The sequence below is a fragment of the Balaenoptera musculus genome, chromosome 8 (genome assembly GCF_009873245.2).
Source record: "Balaenoptera musculus isolate JJ_BM4_2016_0621 chromosome 8, mBalMus1.pri.v3, whole genome shotgun sequence".
In the NCBI taxonomy this organism is placed as follows: domain Eukaryota; kingdom Metazoa; phylum Chordata; class Mammalia; order Artiodactyla; family Balaenopteridae; genus Balaenoptera; species Balaenoptera musculus.
Window position 1 is genome coordinate 84,881,907 of NC_045792.1, and position 26,052 is coordinate 84,907,958.

The window sequence follows — 26,052 nt, forward strand, 5'->3', positions numbered from 1 at the left end:
GAAGTATCTGGGGATGGTGGGGATGGTGGGGATGGCTGGGGATTAGGTTGATAAAATGGGAAAGGTGCTACAGTAACAGAATCATGGTCATTCTCTCTGCTCGACTCCCCTCTGAGCTCACTTCCTCTCTGACAGAAAGTTCAAATCTTGAGGAAAAACCCTCTTTGCTAACTGTGATCTCTGTGCATCTTGCGTCTTCAGTCCTCTGAGACACGTCTAGTTGTCCAAAACATCACAGCCAGCACGGATGATGAAGACCTTGGGGTGTTCTCTTGCTGGGTTAGGAGCCCGGTGCAGACCTTGGGAGCTTTCTCACCTGGATGTCCAAGTTTGCTCCAGCATCAATTAACATCTGGACCATCGCTTCATCTCCAGCGGCACAGGCATACATCAGCGGCGTCATACCCTACATGAACCAAAGGCAGATGCTAAACTGTCTGGAAACAGAACACGAGGACACGTGTTCCATAGGTGTCTGCCCCAGAAACCAGATCCAGGTCTTCCTGCTTGACCAGCTGCTCATCCTGAACAATCCTGTGTCTTGTGCTGAAAAAGACAACCTGCCCCTCCTAGGCCCACTGGACGTATGACACCTGAAGGATGAGGAGGGGACATTTCCATGAGCACTACAGGTCGCCAGAAGGGCAAAGGGCACAGGCCCTATGGCCAGACTCCGGTGCAAAGGCTACTTCTGCTGTAAACTTTGTACAAGTTACTTGTACTCCTCTGTGCCTCAGTTTCTTTATCTTTAAAATGGGAATAACAACAGTATCTACTTCATTGGGTTGTTGTAAAGAGTATGAGTTACTATGTATAAAGTGCTTAGTACAGCTAACTAAGGATAAGCTAACTAATTAAAATAACACAACGACACTATCACTGATACTATGTTACACTGGCACATCCAAACCCACCCTGGGCCCTGTGCTGGTAAATCACCGTGTGAAGTGACTTACATGCATCGTCTCATTTAATGACCATACCATCCCTGTTAGGGAGGTTCTGTTATTGTCCTCACTTCACAGATGAGGAGCAGAGAGGGGGATTAACTTGCCCAACAGTCACACAGTAAGTAAGAGGATGAACTCAGCTGGAACCCAGGTCTGCCTCAGCTGCGAAGCTCTCCCTTGAGGCATCTCACGGAGGGTGGAGAGGTCGACTTCAACATCTCCTGCTGTGAGCAGTTCGGAGCTTTTCTGAAAGCTGAGGCCCAATCCCTCCCTGAGTTTAGGTGGGCGATTAACGGAGCTGCCTCCCTGGTGGGGAATCTCCTCTGTGGCCAGTAATAGCAAAGGCAGCGGTGGAAAGTGTTATTCCACAGCTGGATGCTGGCAAGCGTTTGTCTGGAGCCCCGTGATGTTATTTATTAGGTTATCTGTGTGTAGACAAGATCTCCTTACCTCATAAATCCTTGCCTAGTGCCCAGAGATAAAGAAATGGCCCGAGATTAATCACGGGTGAGAGGCCTGTTTACCCACAGATCATTCTGCAGACACTGAGGCTGAGGGAACAAACAGGATCGGACATTTAGAGAAAAGCCTACTGCCACCGAGTGAGAATCTGGCTTTGTTTTATTCCCCTTGGCACATGCTTGACTTCTTTTTTCTCCACACATCTGTACATGATTCGGAGTGTAAACCAGGCTACAAGCCTTCTAAGGAGAAACTACTTTTTTCGTGTTGGCCCCTCCCCACTGCAGGTACCTCAAGAGGCTAAATCAAAAGAGGCTGATTAACAGATTTCAGGGATGATCATCATTGTATCGACAACAAAAAACTGGACGAACCTTTATTGAGCATTTACTATGTGCCTGATGTGAAAGCCTCACGATAGCCCTATGGGGCGGGTACTTTATTCCCACATGTTAGAGGTGAGGAGACAGGCTCAGAGGGGTACAGTAGCTTGTCCAAGCTGCCACAGCTATGACAGGAGGACTAAACTCCAGGTCCGTCTGAGGCTAGTGTCCATGGGCTTCCCCACCGCACTGCTGGAGGAAGATGATGACCCCCCAGGATGAAAGCCCCATAGCCTGCACTGACAGAGGCACCTCGGGGAGATCCCAGGACCCAGCCTGTCGCCTCCCTGAGCTCGGCCGCAGCGTCCCTGTCCCAGCACGCACCCGACTGTCCCGCCCCGATGCTCCTGCTCCCAGCATCTCCCTTCCCTGGAATGCCTTCCCCACTCCTCTCCGTTGCATCCGATCACCCCTCACTCCAGCTTGGCTCAGATCCCCCAGGAGGAAGCCTTCCCTGGCCGCTCAAGCCCGACCTGTCAAAGTCCACTCTGGCTTGGGTTCGCCGGGCACCTCATCATGCTCTCTACCATGCTGTCATCTCATCTGAGAGTGCTATGTGACCCTTCAGCTGTCATTTAACTTCCCTCATGCTTCTGTGTGGGTTTCTAAACCCATATAGGAAACCCATTACCTATATATTGCAGAGCTCACAAAACTATATCAAATACACAAACTGCATCTTCCACAGCGGTGAAGAGCCTGGGGTTGGACCACTTGGGTTCTTCTAATCCCAGCTCTGCTCCTTACTAGTTGTGTGACCTCTGTACCTCAGTTTCCTTATCTATAAAATGGGGATGATACCTACATCATAGGGCTGTGGTCAAGATTAAATGAGTTATTCTGTGCAAAGTGCTTAGAACAATGCCTGGAACACAGTGAGTGCTATATAAATGTTAGCTATTCACAGCAAAAACGAAAAACAAAGCAAGCCAAAAAACTCAAGTTAAATTCTACCTAAAATTGTTAGCTGCCTCCAACACTTCCTATCCCCTCTTCTGGCTTCATTTAACGCCTTAGCACTTTTCACTAACATACTCTGTATTGTGTGTGTGTGTGTGTGTGTGTGTGTGTGTGTGTGTTTCTTAATATCTGTCTCCTCTCTAGAATGTTAACTCGTGAAGGCAAGGATTTCTACAGGCCCGGAACGTGGCAGGCACACAGGATGCTCCAAATACAAGTCTCACTGATTATGATCTAGAGCTCGCTATCAAGCTGACTCCTCTGGGCTCTTTCTCAGCCCTGCACCCTATGGGGCAGCCTCCAGCCTTCCAGTGAGGGGAAGCAGAATCCCCGTTACAAAGGATTTCCAAGGGGTGTTAGGGAAGTCTCTGAGTTGACATTCTACCTGGATGGCAGGGCACGATTCAGGAAGCAGCCCACCTCTCAGAGCACAGAGCTGAGTGGGCGGCTCTCAGGTTTGGGACAGAAGGGACTGTGCCACCGGCTCCAGTGGTCATGAACCCTTGTGGACTCTGGTCCTGAGTCTGGCTGGTGGAGCGCTCACAACACACCTGGTCATCCATGGTGTTCACCCCGTCGGGACCCAGGGCCTCGATCGCCTGGCTGATGAGGTCCGTCCTCCCGCAGTTGAGCATGCGGAAACCCAGGTCCTGGTTGAATTTTTCAGTAGCCGCTCGGGCTTCCAGCCTCCGGAAGGAACTGAAAGAGCATTCGGGTCTGCGCAGAAGAGACCGGGGTGTGTGAGCGTGGCTCTTCCTGCTAGGACACGGCCTCCCTATGAGAGGTGACACAACTGTGCTAGGCTGATGTGTGGTGTGAGGATGAGGGTGGGGGGGGGGAGGACTGGGAATTACTATCTAATCGGCAGTGACTGGCCTTGTCACGCTCGGTGACAGGAAGAGCACGTACGTCGGCTGTTCTACAAACACGTTAAAGACGTGCTCTGAGCTCTTGGGAGCTGTCAGTTGTCAGAGACAAAGTTCCCATCTAACATAATCTCTCAGGGGACTGTTCTGAGGAGGAAGTAGCTCCAGCTTTTTGGCCTTGGGCCACAGCTCTTGGCTGTATAGTTTCTGCACAGAGAAGGGCACACTCTCACTCTCTCAGTCATCGAGGCCAAGCTCCAGTTCTTGCCTCTCCATCCTCTCCCCTCAGCGCTTCCTGGTGAGGCCCCGAAGCGCCAAAGAGACGGCAGAGAGTGGCCCAGACTCCCATTGCAGCCAAGCCGTCCTACCAAGGAGAGTCACAGATAAAACCTGCGTCTGCAGAGGGCACACCACAAGCTTCCAATAGGTGGCTTCAGCCTGGAGTCGTGATTAGGCCAAAGAATAAAAAGTACCTGCCACAGAACGAGGTCCTGGCATTTGCAATGGAGACAGAAGAAGACAAAAAAAAAAAAAAAAAGCAAGGCTCTTCCAGGTCAAGCATGGCCAGAGGAATGTTTCTCTGAAACAACTTCAGGAGGCCAGTCCAATACAAGAGAGGCACACTGGGAAGGTAACTGAGAGCCCAGGCTTGGGGCCATACGGGCCTGGGTTCAAATTCGGACATGGTCACGTTGCTGAGTATCTGTGGACAAGTTACTGTTCCTCCTGACCCTCAGCTTCTCCATCTGAAACATGGGCATTAAAGCCCCTTCTTCTCTGAGGTTGTCACGAGGACTGAGAAAATGCACGTAAAAAGGAAGGGCTCAGAACCGGCCTGCACCTAGGAAGTGCTCCAGAAAATGGTGGTAACCACAGCAAGGAGGGCCCACTTCTGCTGCATACCCCCAAATGGCCCGAAGAGTCAGACTGCGAAAGCTCTCCCACCCAAATTCAAATGGGAGTCTGCTCTGCGGGCCCGACCCGTGGCTGCAGAGGATGCGTCCGAGGGCAGCCAAGGTCCAGAACACATCAGTCCTAACAGGTGGGCTTGTGCAGAGAGCACCTTCGAGCAGCTCGAACGAACCGGCTGCAGCCCCTGCCTGCTGCCCCCTCCCGATGCAGGAGGAGGAGGAGGGAGCAGAGGGTGTACGGGGGGCTGGGCATGGAGACGCACCCCCCCCCCCGCCCCCGCCTCCCTGGGTCCGTACTTGAGCTGCCGGGGCTCACAATCCAGGCCGGGCAGCAGCAGCCGGGCCGCCTGCCGGATGTCGCCGCTGTCCACGGTGAGGCTGCGGCGGTGCTCCGCGTAGGTGATGGCCACGCGCATCCACTCCATCAGCGGCGGCAGCAGCATGAAGGGCCTGGGAGGCAGCAGAGAGAGGGGGTCAGGCCTGGGCGGGCTGCTCCCTGAAGCACAGAAGGGGACCCCCTTGAGCACCCACTCTCAGGACAGCCGCGGAGCTGGGCCCCCTGTAGCCTTCCGGCGGTGGGAGGCGCAGGGGGACTGACTCTTCTCCTCACGGAGAGCGCGATCTGCCCCGTTCTACAGGAACTCTGTCAGGACTCGGAAGGAATCCCTGTCATGGGCCACGAGCAGAGCCTGGGGGCCTTAGGTGGCCCATCGAGGAAGGGGTTTGCCAGCGTGTGGAACTGGGGACTCCTGTCGCCTCCACAGGATTCAGACAGGGTCTCCCTCTCTGCAGAGGGGAGAGGAGGCCAGCCTTCTGGGTGCTGGGGTGCAGAGGAAAGAGTCGAACAGACCCAGGCTCCAAACCCAGCTGTGCCGTCAGCAGCTGTGCCCCTTCATCACCACAGACAACACCCCGAGGCTGTTTCCTTCTTCGCTTGCGAGATGGGGCAGTCCCCACTTCTCAGGATCATCATGAGGCCGCGTGAGACGACACATGGCACACTACCTGTGTGTGGTTGACAGACACCCCCTCCTCAACTGACCCCGGGCTGAGGTGGGCCTATGTCGCTTCCTGTGGCAGGCAGGGTGGCCCCAGGCTGGCGCCCGAGGTCCTCCAGGGAGGACCGGTCCCAGGACCTATGTCACACCCAGAACCCATGGCCACGGTGTGGGGCAGCTAGGAGGAGGCAGGGAGAGGCGGTTCAGCAAGGCCTCTGAGCTACAAACTCAGGGGGCACTGGTCACAGGCGTTCTGGGTGCCAGCAGGGGGCACCATTCACAGGACAGCGACTGGGGCCCCCTGGTGCTGAGCAATACCATGGTCCTGCCACTCAGGGCCGGTCCCTCCCTGCCCCAGGCCCTGCCGTCCCCACCCCACCAAGCTTGACTCCTGTCCTCCGCCCATTCTGGCCCATCTCCCACGGTGAAGACCTCGGAAGACCACTCCACAGCCCAGCAGACCCCATGCTGTGGAGGGGCCCCGACAGCCGGTCTTGGCTTCATGCCTACCGCCCCCCATGCCCCCTCCACACCCCACTTCATCTGACACCCTGGGATCCATGTGCGTTAGGCCCTTGCTGTCGCCATCTTTCCCCTAGACACGCAGAGAGGTACTCTGTCCAGGAAGACGACCTCCATCCTCTCTCCTCAGCTCCTGAGTAAATCAACTGCAGGGAATCACCTAAAGATGCCCTCACATGACTGATCTCAGATCTCAAAAGCTTAGGTCATCTTCAAAGTTTGCAAAGCTTCTCTTCTTGAGGGCAAAGGATGCTTTTATTTATTTATTTAAAAAGATAATCAGATGGGATTCTTGAAAGTGGTTCATTCAGAAATTATTTTGATGCCCTGGTCCTGTCATTTCTGAAAATATTTCTAGGTTTGAGTCATTTCACTGGTGCACTGAGTGTACCAATCGCTATGGTGACAAGGCGGCCACAGGCTGGGAAAGCCTTGTAGCCTTGGCCTTCAAGGATGCCCAGAACCTCACTCAGCTTACTTTCCAAGCCTGGCTCACATCTTTCATCAGGACACACCTGACCATCAGGCATTCGTGGTTCTCAAGCCCACCCTGCCCGTTCCCACCTCCTCACAAGAACGAACCAGCTCTCACCTCTGCCCATCCAGCTCCTATTTATCCTTCAAGGCTTAGTTCCAATGCCACTTCTTTCTAGAAGCCTTCCCACATCCCTTTTCCAAAGAAAATAATCTCTTCCTTCTCCAAGATCCCTTAGAATTCTATTCCAGAATGAATGCGTCTCATCTTCCTGACTAGGTTATTCCTCTTCAGGACAAGAACGATGCCTTCATCATCTCTGGTTCTCTAAAATACACCCAGCACAGGTCCTAGACACAACAGATCCTCAATGAACCGAATGACTGCAAGGATGGCTAAGCATCAGGAACGTGGCATAATGCATCCAAGTTATCAGTTCTGGACCAAGTCCTGCTTCTGCCCAGAAAAGAATGGCATATACTTTTCAAAGTCACGACATGGACTCGTTAGAGCGGGAAGCCAGGACCCTATGGGGGGAGCTTGTAGAATCCAGGAAGGAACAACTATCCCTTTGTGAATTACTCCCCTGTTTCCAAGAACTTCTTTAATTGTGAATGCCCATTTGAATTCCCCCCAAATGTTATTTTGGAATTTTACAATTCTTACACTCCAATGCTACAAGGCAAGCTCAGAGACATACTTCTACATGTCAGTCCTTCTGATCCAAAGGGAAGGTTTTATCTAAACCACCAGCATTGGAGACTGAAGGGTAAACAAAAAGACAGTTCGTGGATTTGCCAGCCATTCTTCCCTATTGTGGCCAACGGCCAAGACAAAGAGCCAAGTGTGGCCACAAATGCTCTAAGCAGCATCTCCCAGCTGCACTACGGGAAATCCAAGAGGGAACTCAGGAAACCATGAAGTCTAATCAGATGGTGTCATGATTCATTCTCCCGCCTTGTGCCTCTTATAACTCGGCACATGAAAAGACGCAGTGTTGATAACCGGTGGGCAGATACTGGGGATTGGTTCATTCAGCCTCCATTTTACCATCTTAGCTGAAGACGTGGAAAATTGAAAACTACATTTCCCAGACTGCTTTGCAAATCAGGCTTCACCATTAAGACGTAGCTGCCCGAGATCTGGTAAATGGATGTGAGGCGGAGGCCACCTTTGTGTCCCCTTTGCTTGTTCCTGCTAGCAAGCCAGCTCATAAAACATGAGGGATTTTTTTCCCCCTACAGAGCATTCCGGTGTCCATTTCCCAACTTCCTGAGTGCTCCAGAGGCAGCAGTACTGCTGTTGAAGGCAATGGCAGAAACTTCTTGACTCCAGCTTCAATCCTGAATTGCAGTTCCCAGGGTTATCTCAGAGGGAGTAGTCCCCCTGATAGCAAGTTTTGTATTGTCCTTGGAGTCATTCCTGGAGGTTCAGCCTTGAACCTGCTCTTTGAGTCCTTCCAATGATTCTTTTGGCACCTAATTCCCTGCATTAAATCCCTTCCTGTTTAAAACACCTAAGGTGTTTTCTGTTTCCTGAATTGCACACTGATTAATATTCTCAACATACAAAAATCCTTCAGGGTCAAAATTGTCACTCTGCCTCTGGGGTGGTGGCTGGTGCCCACCTGTCCACAAACAAGGCCATTGCAGCCCCCCAAATGACCCCTTCAGGCCTTTCTCCAAGGAGAAATGGTGGGTGTCTACCCACCTCCTTGACCTGTGGCCCATAGGAAGGTAAAATGACATGCAATTCATGGACTTTCTCAGTAACATCCTTCCCTTGGCCTGTGGGTTCCAGGCTACTATTTCCTTTCTGGTAATTTCATCTAGCCCACTGGGCATGCTGAGAAACTGGCCTGCATTACTGGACATTCTGGAAAATCCCTATAAAAACTCCCATCTGTACCGGCCATGGCTGCATCCTAACTGTGGAGTGAAAAGGCTCTAGAGGGGCAAAGCTGGGAATGACTGAGTATGCGTCATCCCCAGGGTCTCTCTGCTTGGTTCCCTCCCAGAGAAAAAAACCTGTTTCCCTCTTCTTGCCTTTTCCCTAGGCTGAGTGTGGCTGCAAGCCCCTGACTTTCCCCTTTGCTGGGTCTGGCACCACGGAATAGCGGTTCTCAAGCACTTTGGCCTCAGGATCCCCTTTGTACTTTTACAAATTACTGAGGCCCCCAAAGAGCTTTTATTTATGTGTATTGTTCTAGCGCTAATTATTGTATCAGAAATTAAAACAGAGAACTTCAAACATCAATACACAAACTCATATCCCGTCAGCCATCAGAGTGATACCATGCTCACATGTCACACAGCTTCTGGAAAACTCCCTGGAAACTTGTGAGAAAATGAGTGAAAAGGCAAATAACACCTTATTATTATGAATATAATTTTGACCCTGTGGACTTCTGAGAAGTCTCATTGAGAACCACTGCCTTAGACAACTGTAGTCGATCCCTAAGGCAAGGCTGCTCTCAGGCGTGGGGCTGGGATTCTGTCCCAGTCCAGCCAATTCTAGAATGGTGTGTGCTTTATAGGCATGCTCCCGGCCTAAGGATCTGAGGATCCCACACTGAATCCTCACTGGGAGACAGCCCTAGTTTTAGGAAGCAACCGAACTGGCTCTGTAACCTTGGGCAGATCATTACCCTCTTTGGGCCTGTTTTTCTTTTAAAGATGGGGTTAAGTCAGTGGTTTCTAGACATTTTCCATCATGAGAAACCCTTTTGCTGTTATTTCACAGCCTCCACATGACAATAGCTGTACCTACTATACAGAGGTCAAGAGCATAGGCTCTGGTGGGAGGCTGCCCTAGGCTGCAATCCATTGCACTCTCAATGAATTAAATTGTGATCCTGTGCAAGTCATCTTATCTCCCTTAGCCTCAGTTGCCCCATCAGCAAAATGGGTATAAATAACAGGACCACCTCACAAGATGGCCAGAAGTATGTACGTAAAGGGCTTAGCACGGCATTTGGCACATGGTAAGTTCTTGGTAAAGGTTAACTGTTACTACCATTTTAGTGTCTGTTGGTAGAGAAAACACATGATAGCAGAAAAGGCTATAGGAATCTGGTCCTATTAAATGCCTCAGCTCCAGCTCTCTTCAAGTCCAGCCAATTCCCCCCCCACACCCCCCAACCCTCCAGCGAGTATAAACATGTAAAGCTTGCAAAAGCCTGCCAGCGAGCTGCCCAGCACCCACTCATAAAACAGAGCAACAAACACAACCACGATGTGGAGGGTGATCTGCAGACCGTTTCTGGCAGTGCAGGCCCTCGGCCTTGGCTGTCAAGAACCTTGACCAGGGGAAGGGACGACAACACAGACCCAGGGGCCACGGGGTCAGAAACATGCCAGGTGGTGAGGCGGTGGGCACGGGAGGACTGTGAGGGACCCGCAGCCCCTCAATGCTGTTGGCGGCCTGACCAACCTCAGAAACACCACACACATGTGCGCGCGCACACACACACAGACACACACACACACGCATGCAAGCGCATCCGCATCCGGTCAGGCTGCTACTGTGACAAACAAAGCCACTTAAAAGGGTCACCGACTGGGAGCATTTGTCTTTGTGTGCATAAAATAGCAACTAATGTCAGTGGGGGAGGTGTAAAATACACCAAAGAAAACGGGTCTTTGACAGGAAGGGGGGGTGAAGAGGAGGAAATAGAGACCCGGGGAGGCTTTATATGCATGACCTCACCCAAGGTCACAGAGCCCTTCAGCAGCAACAGGGGGCCCAGCCCCATGTGTCATGACTCAGTTTCTCTTCCTCTCTCTTTAAATTAATCATACAGATGAGCCTGAGAATATCAAGCCAATGGGCTCACAAGGCCCTTCAATAGGACCAGGCCTGCAAAAGCCATTTTTCCCTGTTAAAAAAATGAAAGAGAATAAACTTCTTAAGACCTTGGTTTTAAGAGGTCCCTGCAGCCTGGGGAAAAAAAAAAAAAAAACCGCTGCCCCACTCAGCAAGCATATGATTTATTGGGATTACAGTCCTATAAGCAGTGTCTTAACAACATGAAACAGGAAACGCCTCCAATTTCCAGCTCAAAGCAGGCTCTGTTCTTCCTTGAGGTGGGCAGGGGCCTTGGGGAGAGAGTCAGGTTGGTAGATGGGGCACAAGCCTGGAACTGGAGGCCCAGGTATGAGAAGGCCTTGTGCCTCTGTCCCCAGCTGGCAGGCCAAGTCTGGGGCCAGCAGGTATGTCCCCTCTGCGCCCACCCACGAGGACTGGGTTCAAATACTCAGGCAGGCAGATCTGGGAGGTGCCCACTGGCTGGGCAGGGCCTCGAGACCCGGCCTGAGCTCAGCCCTGGGAAACCGGGCTGTGGTTTCTTAACTTCCACCGTTGGCTGGGAGGACACAGGACTCTGGGGCGTGGGCCTGGCTGGGAGGGTCTGGGGATGCCCATGATGCCTTAGAGCCCACCCTGCCTGTGAGCACCCTTAGTCTAGGAAAGGAATCTCACAGGGACCAGCTACACAGCTGCAGGTGATGGTCAAGGGAGGGGGTAGCCAGAATGTCTCCCACCCTCAGCCCTAAATTCTTGCACTGCCTCTGCCCCACCTTCAGTGGGAACCACTGCTGAGCACTGGTGTTGAATGGGGTGACCTTCCCCCCAAATCCATCCTTCTCACGGACCTTGCTGGGAAGCACGCCGCTTCCACGCCCTACCCTGCTGTGCCGCCTGGGCTGGGACCTGGCAAGTGGCACCGTCAGGAACCTGAGAAGATGCCAAGCTTTTCCCAATCAAGTGACAGCTCTTCAAGCAGAGACTGCTCTAGGAAGGTCAAGGTCGGCTCTGCTCTGCCAGCTCTGAGGCCCTCACCACAGGTCCCCCAAGATTTCTGGAGGGCCACGGTGGCCGAACACCAAGCCAAAACATCCACGGAGAATGAAACCAACACTGTCCCAACTGAAGTCAGATTCCGCTCCCAGTACAAAGGAAGCGATTCTAGTCTGGTTCACATCTTGGACTAATTATTTTTCTAGAATTGCTTGGTAAACCAGAATGGTTTGGCTCAGCTTGGAGTCAGAGCCGGGCAGGCATCTCTCTTCTGACCCCGGGGCCTATCTCCTCTGGCAGCCCCCGCTGCCTCAGACCCTGTAGCTGACCCCTGGCAGAATCTCCACGTGGGGTCAGGTGACTTCTGTTAGAGGCAGGGCTTAGGACTTTCTTCTGGGAAATACACTTTTCTTATTAAAACCCATCTGGTACAGATTAGAGGCACTAGAAAAACCTCCAGTTGCTCAGATATGTATATGGATATAAATTTAGATTACAACCAAGTCATGATTAGCTGTGAACGATTTCCCTGCCTCTTCCCATTGGTTGCCCGTCAGGGAACCTAAACATGAGCTGTGGGATGGGAGGCCAATTGGGTAACAATCGGGGCATCCTGGCCTGGCTCCGAGGCATCCAGGAATAACTGGGCAACACAAACAACTAACGTGTACAGAGCATTTGCTAAACACGTGGCACTGTTTTAAGCCCTTTATATCTATTGACTTATTTCATCCTCATATCTACTTTATGAAACAGGTACTATTATTATCCCCATTGTACACATGGAGAAACTGAGGGCTGGAGAGGTAAAGTAACTTGCTCCAGGTCACGCACCTAGTAAGTGGCAGAGCTGGGATGTGGTCCCAGGCAGGGTACCCTCCATGTCCAAGCTCCCAAATAGTATACTCCACTGCCACTTAGCTTAGTCAGTTGGCCCTGGCTTTCCATTTTTCTGGACCCTGGACATCTTGGGGATGATGAGCATTAGGCATGGTAGCCATGTAGTCTGTCATCCAAGCTGGACCACTTTTGAGAGGGAAAAGGAGTGCTATTGCCAACAACACTGGAACAGCAGGCGTACATGAGAAGTGTCTCAGGCAAACACAAACACCTGGTCACCCTGGCATTAGGCCCTGGGGTAAGGCACCTTGCCTGGCTCATGGGTCTCCTCCAGGCAGTGGGAGGCCCTCTCTGCCCACCCGCCCTGAGCCTGGTCCCCATTCTGCCCTCAGCACTGCACCCTCACAGCACTTAGCCCATTTGGTATCATTTTGTTTGTTCACATTCTTTTTGCCTGCTTTCCCCTCAGGCTATAATTTCTCCGAAGGCAGAGACTGCTTTACTTACTGACGCTACCCATCCCCCAGCACAGAAGCCCATGTTAGAAACTCAACCTTTGAATTCAGAAAGCATAGCCCAGGGAATTCCCTGGCGGTCCAGTGGTTAGGGCTCCGCGCTCTCACTGCCGAGGGCCTGGGTTCAATCCCTGGTTGGGGAACTAAGATCCTGCAGGCTGCGTGGTATGGCCAAAAAAAAAAAAAAGAACAGAAATGCATAGAACGTTTCTCACTCCTAGAGGCAAAGCCCTCTGGCTGCTAACATGTTCTCAGGGGTCCGCTCTTACTCCAGAACTCTCTGCAGGGCTCCCCTCTTACTCCAGAACTCTCTGCAGGGCTCCCGAGCTCTAAGTCAGGCAGATGAGCTCCTGAAATGGGCAAGTGCTTCGTCTTCCATTCTTGGAGGCTTGGGCTGGCTTGGGTATTAACAAATGGTTCTCTTCAGAAAAAAAGAAAATATTTCCCTGATAAAAAGATAAGCATTCCGCAGGAGAATTTTCTACCCAGGAACAGCTTCCTGGGGGAGCTCGGCTGACTGGGGCTAAGGTGGTTTCTGGGAGGGCAGCTAGGATGGCACGTGGAGCCGTCTCAGGGGGGGGATGGCAGGTGTGGCTCGGCAGATGTCCATGTGGCCTTGAGCCGCGATGGAGGGGACACAGCCATCTGTCTTTGGTAACTGGGCCTGACTCCAGGGTGGCCTCTTATGTGGGTGGGAGGGTACAGATCTCACTGGAGATTGCATGCGGGCACCACGCCTCCACCCTCTCCCCTACAGCAGGGAGGGCTCTGAGTGATGCAAGGTCCAGGGCATCTATCTGGCCCATTTCTCAGGCCAAGGCTCCCCTGCGTGGCGGTCTGGCTGGCAGGCAGCTGGCAAAGCAGGCCAGAGGATCGCTGCTTCCCACACAACTGGAATGGAGCGGGGTGAAAGCAGGCCTCCCTCTCTCCGCTTGGCTGGGCTGTGGCTCCCGTGGCCTCCCGGCTGCACCTTACCCTCAGGGCTCACTGCTGCAGGAGGATGCAAGAGATTCAGAATCACCCAGGCTCGGCGTCTGTGACGGCTGACAAGAGACCACAGCTCTTTCACCCTGTGGAAGCCAGACAGTCAAGGGCCTCCAACCTGTTCAAACACACGCCCCTGCTTTTGAACACACGCTTTCAGAATCACGGTGAGGGCACTGCCACCACCGATCGGCCTCTGCCAACAAGTCAGCTTGGGAGGACCCTGTTGCTTAGCTCTCCTGCTCCACTGACCCAACAGGCAGCTGCTGGGCAGTGGGCCAGGGGTGGGGTCATTTATTTAGAGTCTCTGAATAGGTGTTCCTGTCTGGATTCAGCTGAGTATCATCACACAGCACCCGCCTTCCCCATCCCCCCACAGTCTAAGGCAGAAAGGTGACCCATTCACACTGTCAGGTAAAGAGTTTCCAGAAACTTCCAGGAGAAGGTAGAGGCATGGGGCTCTTGAGGCCTGGCAGAGATGCACGTGTGTAAGGTGGAGATTCCCGACTGGCAGCTAGTGGCTTTGACCTGAGCTGGAGACGGTGGTGCACTCTTAACCCAGCCAGAGGAAAAGGCTCCCAGCGCTTGACCCTCCTTTCTGCACCCACGGCCCAACTGCAGCCTCAGGGGAGACGCTGGCACTGGCTTCTGAGCAGCAAAACCACATTGCCAAGGTTTGCTGAGGGCCTACTACGTGCCAGGTAAGCAAGAGGCCATTCTGAAAACATTACCCTCTAACACAGCCACCCTGCAAGGGTGTTTTACAAATGTGGAAACCAAGGCTTTGAGGGGTTTGGACACACATCCAAGGTCACATAGCTAGCCAATGGCGATCTGTCTGGCTCTAAAAAGAGAGATTCCGAGGTCCTTCCTGAGACCAAACTGCCATACGCAAAGTGCTCTGAGCCTGCTGGCTGGTGGAGAACTGGAAGGCAGAGCATGAAGGAGAAAAGAGTCGCCCCAGTGCGCTCACTGCCCCGTTCTGCCCAACTCCAGCCTCCGCGCCCACAGCCGCATCAGTCCTGAAGGCAGCAGGCAACGGGGTGCGGGCTGGGCCCCAGAGGGACACTCCAGACCCCTTAAGAGCTTTCTTCCCCCAAATCTCAAATATTAAAGCAGCAAAGGAAGCGGCTGTCAGAGGCAGTTGGTCTTGAGGGAGGAGGGAAATCTGGGGAGCCGGCTGGCAGGCAAGTAGGAGCAGGCCAGAAACCAGCCCAGCTGGACTCCAGACATCGCCCGAGCTCCTATCCTGGCCCATCCTCGGCGTCTGCAAAGTCCACAGCTCAGCCTAGGAAGCCGCCTTCTGTAAGAAACCAAACTCCATTCCCTTGAGTTGGGACTTTCCAGCACCCAGGCGCCCTCTGGGAGACAAAGGGCATTGTGGCAGCCCCGTGACAAAAACACCCCTGGGGCTGGCAGTTCCCAGTCTTCTTCTTCTCTGTGGGGACCGGGTGGGCGCAACAATGGGACAGGAAATCACACGCAACAGGCAGCCCCGGGGGCACTTGTCAACAGCTGGGTTGGGATCCTGTTCTTTCTCCAGCCCCTGTTATCTGGCACTGCCACTTCCTTTGTCTGTCCCCCATCCCTGGCTCACTCCTTCTCGGATGCTGGACAGATGCCCACCCTCACTGGCCACCCAGAGCCAGCTAACTCAAGCCTGTGGGGGAAGAGGCCCTGAGTAGTTGAGAGCGAGCAGCCCAAGTCACACTGGGCAGGAGGTGCTGATGGAGACCGGTTCCCAGGGTCTTTCTCTCTCCCTCGGGAGGCGGGAGGGAGGTCTCACCCCCCTCCGCTGACACTGTGAATTCACTGCATTCTTATCGTTGGACCTCCCCGGCTGAGCTCAGATTTGCCTCTTCCTAGCTGTGACCTTGGGTGCCCATCTTACCCTCTCAAGGCCTCAGTCTGCTCTTCTCTAAATGGGAGTGGAAACGGCTTCCTCTGAGAGCTTGTGAAGATCTGCTAAAGAGTCGTGTGTTTAAAGTGCTTTATAAACTGTAAAGATTTGTCCAGATGCTTCTAACCCATGTAAATATAAATCAGGTCATATCACTCCCACGCTTAACACTCAACGACGGCAGCCCGTCTTGTGCAGGCACTGTGGCCAAACCAGCAAGTGAGGGGCCAGGGGCACGACTACATCACTAACTTCAGAGTGCTTGACTTGCTGCTCGGTCTTTGAACCAATGGGTGGATGAAATCCAGTTTCTAGAGTTCTTTGAGATTCTCGGGTGGTGGGTTGCGATAAATCCAAAGTCTGTACATATCTCTGTTCAAAACTGTCTTCACTGAATTAAACCTTTGGACCATCTGGTCTACCTCATCTTCTCTGTCATTTGCCTGATTCCCTGGCTACAGTCAGGGGTGGGTTAAGAGGGAATTAAGGGCGGCGACTGAAGGAGGTATATATGAGAGGGAAAGAAAACATGCACTTTGAGTAGATGTGATTTTTAAATTCACCATTGTTTTGGGTTATTTATGCATTAAACATGATTTAGTTATTTGAGTCCCTCCACAGGTTTATGAAAACAGTAATTATACTGACAATAGCAGCCATCACATATGAAGAGCTTACTCTGTGCTAAGTCCTTTCAATGGATTACCTCATTTGATTCCCTACAAAAACCTATGTAAGTAGATCAAGCCATTTTCCATTAAAAGCTGGGGAAACTGAGGCCTGAGAAATTAACTTGCCCATAGTTACACAGCTAGTAAACGAGAGAGCAGAGACCCCACAGATGGTCTTTCTGACTCCAAAAGTCCAACCTTTAGGCTCTATAGCCTATTTCACTAACCAAACAAAATATTTAACTGCCTACTCTGTGCCAGGGAATGTCCTATGTGCTGGGGTCACAGTGGTAACACTGGGCCCACAGTGCCTACCTTCTAGAGGGGTGAGGAGGGGGCAGAAAAGGAAGTAAGCAAATTCACAGACAAGGTAACTTCAGACAGAGGAGGGTGCTTGGAAGAAAGTAAAAAGCAGCTAAGAGGATGGAGAATGACTGGGGGTGGGAGGGACAGCTCTCTGTGTGTACTGCAGACCACAGACAAGTCACTTCAGAGGTCACTGGATGCACCAGCCTGGGAAACACATGCAAACAAGTACTTAATTCACCCGATAGCTATTTTTATTTCTTTTGCTTCCATTTTGGGTAAGCAGATGGAAATTCAATGCACAAAAGGGGGGAGTGGAAAGAGAGAAAAGAGCTTAACATTGCAAATCTTCTTGAAATGGTATTTAAGGGAACCACAAGTCAGGAGCATAAAGCCACCAGTGCCATCATCTCTATTATTTGATAAGAGAACACTTTCGCAAGCCGAGCAAAAGATTAACGAGCCCACTTCTTCAGACTGAACGCGCAGCCTATCCGCGGGCGCCTCCCATTTATGTAAAGTGCTCATCTGAGGGGAAACGTCCCCCTCCTGCATCTGGACTGGAACAAAGAGAGGCCTCTCTTTGCTGTGTACTTCATGTGTGTTGGGGGCCCTGCCCCAGAACTTGGGGGGCCCCCAGGAAGTAGGCACTGCTTAGATCTTCACTCTACATAGGAGGAAACTGTGGCTTGGAAGGTAAGGAGACATGTTCAGATCACACAGCTGGAGGAGGCGGCGCTGGTTTGACCCTCACACAAGGGCACCTCTAAGGATGCAGGTCTCCACGGGAAAATCACTCAAGCGCCACCTAGGAGCATTTGCCTAGATAAACAACAACCACTGATGATTTAAAAAAAAACAAAAAAACAAACCTTTTCTGTGTTTTAAAAATGTACATGAGGGCTTCCCTGGTGGCACAGTGGTTAAGAATCCGCCTGCCAATGCAGGGGACACGGGTTTGAGCCCTGGTCCGGGAAGATCCCAAATGCCGCAGAGTAACTAAGCCCGTGCGCCACAACTACTGAAGCCCACGTGCCTAGAGCCCGTGCTCTGAGACAAGAGAAGCCACCGCAATGAGAAGTCCACGCACCACAACAAAGAGTAGCCCCTGCTCTCCTCAACTAGAGAAAGCCCGAGCACAGCACAAAAGACCCAACACAGCCAAAAATAAATAAATAAAATAAATAAATTTATATTAAAAAAAAAAAGTACATGAAATGTAGATTTCATGACATATTTCATATGTCATGAAATATGCACTTTGAAGCAACAAAATCCCTCTGCGACTTCTGCTGCCAGTGTCACCCCACCTGTCCCAGTGTCCCGTGGCTGTTCTTTAAGGCCCAGTTAAAACCCCAGTCTGTTCTGACACTACCTCCCCAAAGACTCCAGTCTTCTCCAAGATCCTCTGGGCTATGAGGATGAGGATGAGGATGAAGATGAAGAAGATGATGACTGACACATACTGTGTGCCATGCACTGTGCTTCGCATATATTAACTCAATCCCCACGACACCCCTACGAGGTCGGCACTGTTAGTCCTGTGTTAAGAAGAAACTGAGGCATAGAGGCTAAACGACTGAGGCCACCAGCTTGTACATGGCAGAGCTGGGTTTGAATCCCGGCCGGTGTCAGGGCCTGAGGGCTGACCTAATGCAGTATCATACAACCAAGCTTCTTCTTACATTGTCTGGTGGTTTGTGCTCATTTTTTCCCTCTGTCTTGTTTTTGCCTCTCTCATTAGGCAGGAGACTCAATCACATAAGGCGCTCCGTAATTCCCTTATATCCCTTCCCTGCTGATCAACAGAAGTACAGTGAGAAATGTGAGTTAATTAGTGAAGCACTTAAGATGGTATCTGTCACTTAATATGTGCTCTATAATGCTAGCTATAATTAGCAGGAGTGTTTGTAAGTAGGAGTAATATTAGGAGTTGCATTATTAACTATTATTATTGGTAGTGGCACTGGTTATATTGGTAATATCAATAGTAGTAGTGGTAATTGTATTAGCTGTAGTCGTATTACTAACCCAGGTGCTGCTGGAGAACCACATTTTAAGAAACATCATCCTACGTCAATCAAGAAAGACTATTCTCGGCGCCAACCGTCACCTAAGCATGTTTATGACCATTGTAGTAACGGGGGGAGTGGGGGGCGGGGCTGGGGGATGACAGTCACCATTTATGAGTATTTTTAGGTGCCAGGCACTGAGGTGAGTGTTTTACCACATTATCTCATTTAACCCGAGTAGCATCTTATTATCTTCACTGTTTTACCGCTGAGGAAACTGAGGCCTAGAAAGATGGGCTGATGTGTCACACCGCTAGAAGGTAGCAGAGATGGCACCTCCGGGATGACCCAAGAGGCTGGTGGAACCCTCTGACCCTTGGGCAGTATCTGAGGTCGTGGTATGGACTTCAGGTGGAGTGGGTAGGACTCCTATGGGCTGACACCTTTGCCAACTCCAGTTTTTCTGAGTTCTGTCCACATACTTGCAGGAACCTTCTTGGCCAGCATGACATGGATCCGGGCAGCCAAGAGATGGGCTAGACACACAGCACCTTCTTCCGGGATCTCACCTGGAAAAGGGCTTTGATCTCAGTGCAAAAATAGCTCCATGGGAACTGGGGACTGATAGGTAACAAAGCAGCACTCTGGGCCACTTGTCTCTCCTGAACCTGCCCAGGGTGCAGGACCATGTACCAGACAGCTCCAGGGTGGATCCTGGTAGAAGTGCCTTTCCTCACAGCAGCATGGGAAGGGCTTCCTAGCGTCTTCATTCTCAGAGTGGTCCAGGTGCTGAGAGGGGATGTGTGGGGAAAGGGCAAGTGAAAATCAGCCAATCACAGAAACACTGAGCAGGCCAGCGGTCCCCAGCCTGTTTGGCACCAGGGACCGGTTTCGTGGAAGACAATTTTTCCACGGATTGGGGGCGGGTGCGGGGCGGGGCGGGGGGATGGTTCAGGTGGTAAAGCGAGTGATGGGAAGCGACGGGGAGCAGCAGATGAAACTTGGCTCGCTTGCCCTCCACTCACCTCCTGCTGTGCGGCCAGGTTCCTCACAGGCCGCGGAGCGGTACCAGTCCGCGGCCTGGGGGTTGGGGACCCCTGTTCTAGGCCACAAGCTCAGCCCTCCCCTTGTCTTGGCCCTGGAGGTCCCAGCTCCCCCGGGCATCGTTCTGGACCGTGTTTCCTTATTCTCACACTGCTCCTTTCTCTCTCCCCCAGGTCCCACACTCTCTCTTGCCACATGGTCTCGGCATATGCTATTCCTTCTGCCTGATACTAATCATCATAGTAGCTAATACTGAGCACTTACTGTGTCCAGGTACCATTCTAAAAGTGCTACCTGCGTTAACTCATCAGCGCTCACCTTACGGGTGGTTGTGAAGACTAAATGTTACTTGTCCACAGAACCTGGGCTCTGGAGAGACTAAGTGACAGGTCGAAGGATCTAAAATAAGAGAGTGATAAGTTTGATTTCAAATGTGCGTCTTTGAATCGCAGTTTTCCCCTCAGATCATGCTCTGCTGGCTGAGAAACAGAACACCAGATGTTTCTCGGTTCCATCCCAAGTCAGACGCTCTTCCTGGCTTAGTGTCCTGAACACCAGCAGGCCCCCAGCCCTCAGACTGAGCTTCCCTCCATGAAGGGGCACTATGCAGGGCTGGGGAGAGGGAAGCAAGGGGCCAGGGCTTGAAGCTTAAGCAGATGGGCTGGTTTGTGGACAAGGAGCCCACCTTCGTTTCCAGTATTCCCAGATATTCCTCAAGGATCTGGCTTCTCTGCTACTGCTGGCAGCACCGTTCGGTGAGTCTGAGCACCCCAGCTCCCGAGGTTCTGAGACAGAAAATCAGATCACCCTCTGTCTACCTCAGCCCCGTCTGCATCTCTAGCTGTATCTGTCTCCCTCCGTGTGCTCTGCTGGATGATGTTCTCCTCCAGCAATTTGCTGGCAAGCCGGCAGACCTCCCTCTGTTCCTGCATGTCTACACAGCCTTCCTCCCCACTTCCCCAAACCCCTCATTCCCAGGGGGACGATGTCCTCTGCCCGGATGCTATTTCAGCTACCCATCCCTCTGCCTCCAGGCATGACGAGCAAGGACCACATTTAGCCATATGTGGCTGTCCATTCTCCTCTAGACCATAGGGGAAGAGGCTCCCCCCATCTCCCTGGGTAACCCTGGATCTCTGACAGCAAGTTCTTTCACTTTCTGAGCTCAGTCCCGGGTGATGACATGCCCTGCAGGGGGGCAGCTGTGACTAATCCTGTGTTTGAGATCCTGCTGGTGCCTGTGATGCAAAGCTGCCAGCAAGAAAGGGATCCTGGGAGGGTGCAGGGAGGCTCCAGCTGCGGGGCTCTCCCAGGGCAGAGGAGAGGCAGGTGGGGCTGGAATGGTCCCAGAGAAAGTGGCCCCAAGGGCCATCACCCACCCAGGTTATCTCAGAGCTTTAGGACTGGGTCTCAGCAGCTGGGTGGGAAAGCTGTAGCCTGGCATGGTGAAGGGCGAGGGCTTTCAGGTCAGAGAGACCTGATTCGAATCCCTGCCTCAGCAGCTAGGTACCCCCTGGCCTCGTGCCCTTGTCTGTAAAATGCAGGTAATGCTAACACGCGCCTTGCTGATTCGTTGTGGAGCACAAAAGAAACAGAAGTCGGTAGAGCTGCCCTTTAAAAGGAAGAGCTGGCTCCTTTCACATGTGGCATCTCACTCGCCCTCCCTGATGGGTCACTCAGCCCTGTTTTACAGATGAGGAGCCTGAGGCGTGGAGGGGCCTGTGTGGGAGGCTGGATCCGAGCCCAGGCCCCTGCGCGAAGCCTGTGCTCTCTTCCCTGCTGCTGCCCGGCTCACTGTGGAAGCACGTTCGACTGCCTTCTTGTGCCTCGCAAAGCCCCCGCTGCTTCTACGACTACCTCCTCCCTCCAAACCCAGAGCAGGAGGCCCTGGGGAGAACGGTCCTCACAGAGAGATACTGAGGCCCCACTGACCAGCGCAGACGCAGCTCACGGCGTAGCAGGATGAGCTTCACACAGAGGGTTGAAGGCATGTCCCGCCTGCCCTTTGTCAGCACACTTGTGGTCACACACAACCCCCGTGGGAGGGAAGAAGGGTACTTTCTTCAAAGCGGAAATCTATAAGCACAGACTTCAGCGGCACCGTCAGTGGTGCCACGGGCCAAACCCAAGCCGCCAAACTGAGCTCCTTAGCCCAGGTAGGTGAGGCCGTGGAAGAGGTCCCTTAATCCCCACGGGCCCAGACATCCCCAAACCATCGAATCCCCAAGCGGAAAGCCTCCAGGCTACAAACCCACCATCATACCCGAAATCAGAGGTTCTGTCCAATTCTGGTTGGGGCACCTGACCCCCATGTCCCAGACATGGGACAGAGGGAGGAACTTCAAGGGAATGAAGTGGGGGAGGGGAGAGGAAGAGACAGACAGACGTCCCCCGACTCACAAAAGCAAAGCTTTGTCACCCTGGAGCCCTAGCAAACGCCAGCTCCTTGGTGCACAGAAGAGAAGGTTTTCCCCAGGGCTCTGCTGAGGGTATTGGAGTGGCAGTGCCTCGTGGGGACATGCGGCCCAGCCTGCAATGGAAAGGCCAGCCAGGCTCTCCAAGGCCTGCAGGGCCTGCCCTGTCAGAGTGAGTCCAAGCACGGCAGGACCCACTCAGCAGCCAGGAACCGGGCCACCAGAAAGCTGCCGGGCTGTCTGCCCCCCTGGGTATTTTTAAGGTGTCCTCCTTTTAGTGCCCAAATGTGAAATTTGGGGATTCTTTTTTCCTGATGGTGGTTCCAATTTTCCACATGTCTAACACTCACTTGAAACGATTCACGGAAAAATGCTTTTGCAACCAACTTCTTTGTGCCACAGTGTGGTTTGTAAATAAGGAGATACCTAAACATGTACTCATGTGTATGTTGTCACTCAAGCTCAGCCATCGCAATCACACACAGACAAGCAGCTCGTGTAGCACAGAAACCCTGATGTCATGTTTTAGAGCATCAGGGGCTGGGAATCCCCCCCGGAGGAAAGCCAGAGGGTGGCCACAAAGACATCCAAGGGGTTCCGGGCACAGAATCCACAGAAGAGCGCTTCCCTGGCCAGCACCACAGCCAGTAGCCACGGTCACAGCTGGAGGGCCAAGCAGCCCAGCCTGGGGCAGCAGGTCCCAGGAAGGCTCCTTGTCCTCCTCTCCCAGCCACCTTTGCTTGGGTGACCCAGCCTCAGGCTCAGTCTAGCACCCTTGGGGACCTCACCACTAACAAGCAAGCCTCCCCTCCCCATCCCCACCCCCTCCAGATGTTTTCTTGGCCCTTTCTCCATCCCAGCCAGCTCTGGCAACCACAACAATTTCTCCACAAAGCAGAAACAGCTGGGGCGTACAGCCTGTGCTCTGGCCCCATCTCCCTGCTGGATGCTTCCTTCAGGAAACCCAGGGCCTCCACCTGCTGCCTTCTTGCTCTGTGTCAGGCCCCACCTGCATTCACTGTCCAGCTCCCCAAGAAATAAGACAACGATGGTCTAATAATGATACCAGTGATAATAACAGCAGTGGTAGCATTTACGGGGAATCTACTGTGTGTGTGTACTGGGCCACTATTGTTTCATGTCTCTCGTAATGACAGACGGTATGGTACAGAGGTTATGAGCAGAGCCTATGTGGCCTTGGCAAGTTATTGAATCTCTCTGTGCCTCCACTTACCCATCTGTAAAATGGGGCTGCGAAGAGCACCTATTTCCTGGAAGTGTGTGCCCACATGTAAAGTGCTCAGCACGGTGCCTGTCACGTGGCAAATGCCCTATAAACATCGCTGATCATCATCGAATCCTTAAAACTGCTTCGTTACTGCCCCATGTTTATAGCTGAGGAAGCTGAGGCTCAGGGAGATTTGGAACCTTGCACAAAGGTCTCAAGGTTCATGAATGTCCGAGTTGCTGTGCGGGCCCAGGCCACCTGACTCCTGAGCCTCTGCATCCTCTGCTCCCGGCATCTGCCATATGTCCACAGGATTGCCAGTGTTTTCACGACGGCTGTTTTTTAATGAGCTGGGGTGGGGATCTACCCTTGCATCTTTATCTTTTGTGACTGTGGAGGCCCTGGAGAGGTGGGCCTGGCTGTGAGGACCACAACACCGAGGAGACCCAATGCCTCCCAAAGACAATGGGTGGCGGGGGGCTGGGAAAGCAGTGGCACTCTCTGGATCAAGGTCTCAGATCTCCCTCCTCTGTGATGGGGCACAGAGACCCCTGGGCTGCTCTCCCCCTCTCCTGGGCCCTGCTGTGAGGTGGAATGTATGCACCCAGGGCTTCCTAAACTGAAGGCGAGTCTCTCCCACTCCCTGGACCTTCAATTACACAAGCCTCGACCCCTGGCCATGGGTCGAGCCCGTGGACAGACCCTGCCTTGGGTGGCCATGTGGTGGCCTCCAGGTGAAGCTCCTGTTAGCATATATACTGGACAAATTATAAAAAAGCATCTTCTCTGGGCAGAAAATTGAAAAAAGGTGGCCCTCTGAGTAGACCAGTTAGAATGGGCACCCTGTCCTCAGGCAGACACGGTTCCATGTGTGCCCCCTACTCATGCCCCTCACTGCGTCCCCTTGTGCAGTGTACAACCTGCATATCTGTTCTTAGCAGCCCTTTCCCCAGTTGGGAAAGGGCTGGGACCCCGCGGACAGCACTAGACTGGGGGCCAGCAGGCCTGGACCCTGGGGCTATTTACCCACTAACCTGCTGGAGATCAAATAACCTGCCAGAGCCATGACGTTCCCATCTATAAAATGAGTGAACGGGGCAAAATGTGCCTAAGAATTCCTAACAAGAATGATGATAACGTGACATCATCATCATCAAAAGAGGTGACAGCCACCACTGATGGAGGGCCAGTTACCACCCAGACATTGTCCTAAGTGCTTTTTCTGAGAGCACTAGCTCACTCGATTCTTACTACCACCTTTCTAGGCAGGTGCGAGTACCTCATTTTATGAAAGAGGCAACTGAATTTCCAAGAGCCCAGGTAGTAAATGCTAGAGCTGCGAGACAGAGGCCAAAGCCCACTTTCTGAGACTCAGCGACCCCACACTACATCAGCCCAGGGTGAACAAATCCCGCTGCACCCCAGGGACAGGCCTTCATCCGTCTGAATTCGCAGCCGCCACCCGTGTCAGGCCGCCTCCTCACAGGCACACAGGCCGGGGCCAGGGCTCTTTTTCCACCTTATCGGTCGCTCGGTCAGTCAACACACATCGTGTCGCATGGTCCACCAGGTGTGCAGCCCAAGGCAGATCCCTACCGTTCGTTGTTCAGGGCCATCCTCGGGGGGTCCAGGTTGGGGTTCTCCATGGACTCCATCTGTGGACACCGCAGGAAGTAGTAGAGCGTGTGGAGGGCGTCAGGGGACCAGGTGATGGGCTGGGGTGGCTGGCGGGCCTGGCGGGCGGGGCTGGAGCCAGGACACAGCGGGTGGCGCCCCTGCATGTGGTGCATGGCGCGGGAGACCAGGTCGCCTGGTGAGGAGGGCAGGAGAGAGGGAGAGAAAAAGAAAAAGTCTGAGTTTATAGCCCACAGTCTTCCAAGGATCTTGCTAGCTAGAGGAGCAGCTAAGCCTGCATGCTTAATTACTACTTACCCAGAGGCAGCAGGTGGAGGTGGAAACTGTCACCCAGACACACGATAGCAATTTAGATTCCCTTTCACTTTCAGTCCTGCCTTAACAGTTGAATGAAACACTTGGTAGGGCCCGGCCCCACCAGAACTTAGGCGAATACGGTTTCTTTTCCAACATCCCCACTCCCTCCATCACCCCACGGCCCTTCCCCCAGCTCTGACCACAGGAATCTCCCTGGGCCTCTTTTCCCAACCTCCAATTCCTGTGCTAGGCTGCATGGTGATTCTCCCCCGTGCTGTCTGGTGCAAAGTCCAGGTACTTCCGCAGAAAAGGGACCTCCCTCTCCACGGCCTCAAGGAAAACTCCCACCACCATCCATTATGCTTATTATGTGCTGAGTGTTCAGTTTTCTAGAAATAGGATTTAATTTGATCCTTACAAGGCTGGGGCCCGAGTAGGAACCCCATTTTGCAGACGAAGAAATTGAGGCTTATCCAGTAAGCAAACATTTACTGACACCATGCATTTCCCTGGTCACAGGGATGCCGCGGCGCCCAGTAAACGGTAGAGTCTAGATTTGAATCCAGGCCTGTGTGACTCCAAAGTCCATGAACTGAACTGGGACCCAGGCTGTGGCCTGCCCTAATGAAGTCTGCAGGGTCCTCAGGTCCCCATATCCTGTGCTGTGTTTCTTCCCCAGTTGAGTCTTTTCAATTCCCCACCAGCCCAGGACAGGAAACATCCCATCATTGTGTGAGGCCACAATGCTGAGAAAGGATGGGTGAAATGGCCCCAGGCACCTGCGGGCCCCTCTTTCTAGGAAAAGTGGCGCCTTCCATTCTTCTCAGGCCTGAGAACTCAGGAGGGCGTCCCCTGTGGGTCAGCTTGCCCCTTACAGATAAC

The 26,052-nt window shown here is 52.7% G+C and overlaps 1 protein-coding gene across 3 annotated transcripts in view; it reads right to left on the minus strand.

Annotated features, from left to right (window-relative positions):
• ABTB2 (ankyrin repeat and BTB domain containing 2) overlaps window positions 1-26,052 on the minus strand; it is a 181,451-nt gene that overhangs the window by 15,665 nt on the left and 139,734 nt on the right. For all 3 annotated transcript variants that reach the window (XR_005021026.1, XM_036862111.1, XM_036862110.1), the window contains exons 3-6: window positions 24,835-25,048; window positions 4,830-4,982; window positions 3,307-3,472; window positions 317-406 (exon numbers count right to left, since the gene is read on the minus strand). Coding sequence is in view for 2 of the 3 variants with exons in the window: in XM_036862111.1 (XP_036718006.1) it covers window positions 317-406; window positions 3,307-3,472; window positions 4,830-4,982; window positions 24,835-25,048 (623 nt within the window). In the remaining variant the exon portion in view is untranslated. The remainder of the gene's footprint in view (window positions 1-316; window positions 407-3,306; window positions 3,473-4,829; window positions 4,983-24,834; window positions 25,049-26,052) is intronic.